Source organism: Salvia miltiorrhiza, chromosome 7 (assembly GCF_028751815.1).
Source record: "Salvia miltiorrhiza cultivar Shanhuang (shh) chromosome 7, IMPLAD_Smil_shh, whole genome shotgun sequence".
NCBI classification, from domain to species: Eukaryota; Viridiplantae; Streptophyta; class Magnoliopsida; order Lamiales; family Lamiaceae; genus Salvia; species Salvia miltiorrhiza.
Genome location: NC_080393.1, coordinates 49,130,841 through 49,134,656, shown reverse-complemented (window position 1 = coordinate 49,134,656; position 3,816 = coordinate 49,130,841). Strand labels below are relative to the sequence as shown.

Here is a 3,816-nt window from a genome sequence, read left to right as displayed (position 1 = left end):
TAGGGGTGGAAGAGCGGAGGGGGCGGTGGATCTGGTGATGGTGGTGGGGGAGGCCGATGGAGAAAGAGGTGTGGTGGTGGAGAAGGGTGGCGGGGCAGCGGCAAAATTCTTCAATTCCATAGCTGACTAAGTATTCTTCAATTCCAGAGCAAAGTATTCTTCAATTCCAGAGCTGACTAAGCCTTGTCAAAGGCAACTCTGCCGACTCTGCCCGACTCAGCTCTGCCCGACTCTACGACTCAGCTCTGTCGACTCTGCTCTGTGGGACTCTGCTCTGCTATGCCGACTCCCCCACTACGTGCCACATCAACTCGGTATTACCACGTAGGCGACAGGTCAGCTTGGTATTACCACGTAAGCGACACGTCAGCTTGGAGCTTTACTGGAGCAAAAAGCATGGAAAAATTGTTCAACCCCTTAAGTTCAGGGAAAATTTGATAATAAAAAAAAAGTGCATGGCAAACTTGAAAATCGGCCCAAAGTTCATGATTTTTTACGTAATTAACCCTTGTTTTTAAAATACCTCTTTTTCAAGCTGATTCTGACCTTATGCAACATATGGACAAATAGAAGTTGAATTTGGTGAACATTTGGCTGAGGTAATAGTGTGAACATACATTAGATAGACATGAGAGAGAGAGGCCCACCTCTTATATATGAACAAAGTTTTATGTATAGAAATTAATAAAGTCGAAGAACCCTAATCCAAAAAGTAGCCCTTTGATACCGAAGCCAACCGTATTCATCACTCCAGAAAACCCTCTGTGCCGCCGTCGCAAATGGAGGTTAATTTCACCTCAAAATTTGGTGGGTAACACCCAAATCCTCCACTGAGTAGCTAGATTGATTTACCGATTCAAACAAAGTAAGCTACAAAAGAGAGATATATATATATATATATAGCAAAAGCAAAGCAAGCTCAAAGTCCACTGTCTCCCTCTCTCTCTCTCACCTAGCTTCCACTAATCCTTCTCTTTTCTTGAATTATTACACCATTTATTGTATTGCAATCAAGATCAATTTCCTACTCACATATTTTAAAATCCAACAAATCTCGTCGAAAAAAAAATCGGTAGTGTATTGAATGGAGGGGCATCAACTACCACCAGCATTCCACACGAGGGATTTCAACCTGCAACAGCAATTCCACCGCCACGGCGAAGACGAGCAGAGCGAGACAAGCAGCCTAAAGCGCGGCCATGACGAGGGCGGCGGGGAGGGAGAGATGTCCGTCAACCGGAGGCCGAGGGGCCGCCCCGCCGGCTCCAAGAACAAGCCGAAGCCGCCGATCATCATCACGCGCGACAGCGCCAACGCCCTCCGCACCCACGTCATGGAGATCTCCGACGGCTGCGATGTCATGGACGCCATCACCAGCTTCGCCCGCCGCCGCCAGCGGGGCGTCTGCGTCATGAGCGGCACCGGCAGTGTCACTAATGTAACCCTAAGGCAGCCGGCGGCGCCGGGGGCGGTCATGACCCTGCACGGCAGGTTCGAGATCTTGTCGCTGTCGGGGTCGTTCCTCCCCCCGCCGGCCCCGCCCGCGGCCACCGGGCTGACTATATACCTCGGCGGCGGGCAGGGGCAGGTGCTGGGGGGCAGCGTGGTCGGGCAGCTCCTCGCGTCGGGGCCCGTCATCGTAATGGCCGCTTCGTTTAGCAATGCCGCGTTCGAGAGGCTGCCGCTTGAGGAAGATGAGAATGCGGCGGTTCAAGTTCAGGGCGGATCGCCGCCGCCGCTGCCGCCGCAAAATCAGCAGCAGCAGCTCATGGGCGACCCGTCTTTGCTGCAAGGGATGCCGCCTAATCTTTTTAATCAGATGCAAAACGAGGCGTTTTGGGCAACCGGTAGGCCGCCATTCTAGCTCCATATATCTTATTTCTCAACTTCATACAAAGCTTCTGCTCCCATTAATTCACTTGCTTTTAATACTATCAGATTATCAACATTTTCAGCTTAAATACTAGAAGGATTAATTTATCGTTGTTTTCTTATTGATTTGGTGTAAGTTTTGGTCTTTTTTTACAACGGTAATCTATCTTACTGCCCCCGATTTCAATGTCGCCCGCGATCGATCGAAAGTCCATCGTAATTTTATACTCCCTTCGTCCACAAAAATTAAAAGAAGATGATGACACGAGTGTATTGTGAGTGGAGAAGGGACTCTACTTAAATAGTAATGTTAATAATGATAATTAATTTTATTGTGAGTGGAGAAAGAATGTGATAAAAAGTTTTTAAAAATAGTGCACTAATTTTTGTAAACCTTTCAAAATAACAAAAAAAAAAACTACTTTTATGGATGAAGTGAGTATTTGCAACAGAAAGACAGGATTTAATAGGGAAATTAATGAGATGTTTAATTTAGTGATTGTTTGGAACTTTCAATCATGATGAGTTTGAATTTATGTTTCCATATATATATATGACATTTTTTTGTCATTGTTTGATTTCATGTTTCCGAGTTTAGCAAATAACTTCATTTTAGTCATTGTTTGCATTCTTGTTTCCATATATGTGACCATTTTTGGTTTTCCAGAGATATATATTGATCGATATTATCAGCGTTAAGCATCAAATGGTAGGAGCTGTCCAGCTGATTTTAATTATTAAATTTCTCATAGTAATCAGTGAGATTAAGGTATGATGCATAAGTAGAAGGGCCTTCATTAAAGGTATTTACAATTTCAATACATGGAGGGCTGGCAAAACATTTCACGAGAGGTACGGGCTTATCATATGCATATAATTTTCCTTGGGAAAATTATCAAAATATCTAAAATGTCCTATATATACTATTTATAATATTCGAATTTTCAATTTTGCATCTTAATCTAACGTTAAAATATTGAGTGATTCAACATATTAAAATATGATTGGATTAATTACATTCTTACCTATCTTTTCTTTGGCTTTGTTTAGTTGTGAGGGAGCGGATAAATAAATTGAGCTTACAATGCTCGTAGTAATTTTATCAATTTCAACTTTAGGTTGTATATAAGAGAAAAAAAAAAAAAAAAAAAAAAAACGTGAACGTACGTCATTTTGATGTCAAGTACTGTTTCCCCAAGTTGGCAAGAATTAACGGTTCTGGCAATAAAATTTTGACCGATGTTAGACTAGAATACAAAATTTAATGTTTTGGTATTATTTGGGCTCGTATGAAATAGCTAGGGTGTGATATGTTTGACTGAAATGTCTGTTATTATATGTCATAATAATATCATGTTTGGTACGTAGAATATAGAGCTAATTGTTAAAATAGGATCGTAACTTTCAGTGTTTTCAGAAATTAGACTATATATTACGGAATTTGAAAATGAGGACTATATGTTTTTGAATTTGAAAATGAGGACTATTGCTTACATTTGTTACAATACTCCTATTTCGGGCCATGATGAAAGCTATAGTCCTCATTTTGATGTGTTTAATAGAAGTATAAATGTAAAAAAAAAAAAAAATGGAAGCTTAGAGTCCTCATTTTCAAATTTCATAACATGTAGTCCTTATTTTCAAATTCTGTAACATATAATCCTATTTTTGAAAAATACTAAAAGTTAAGGTTCTATTTTAACAATTAGCTCTAGAATATATTAAAATATATGTGTTATTGGGACGAATGGAGTATTTACTAATTTTTTCGTTAAAACTCATGTCAAACCCTATATTATGTACTCCCTTTATCCACGATAAGTGTGGTCTTTTTTACTTTTTGTCCGTCCACAATAAGTGTAGTTTTTTCATTTTAGAACATATACATTTATACTTTTGCTCTCATTCACATACAATATATATTTATGATATATTCTTTATGGA

At 40.2% G+C, this 3,816-nt stretch overlaps 1 protein-coding gene across 1 annotated transcript; it reads left to right on the top strand.

The window, feature by feature from the left end:
* Positions 1–666: 666 nt before the first annotated feature.
* On the top strand, positions 667–2,062 carry LOC130994605 (AT-hook motif nuclear-localized protein 22-like). Its single transcript, XM_057919660.1, has one exon. It carries the CDS (start codon positions 1,085–1,087, stop codon positions 1,862–1,864), a length of 780 nt encoding a protein of 259 aa, XP_057775643.1. The 5' UTR covers positions 667–1,084; the 3' UTR covers positions 1,865–2,062.
* Positions 2,063–3,816: the final 1,754 nt, after the last annotated feature.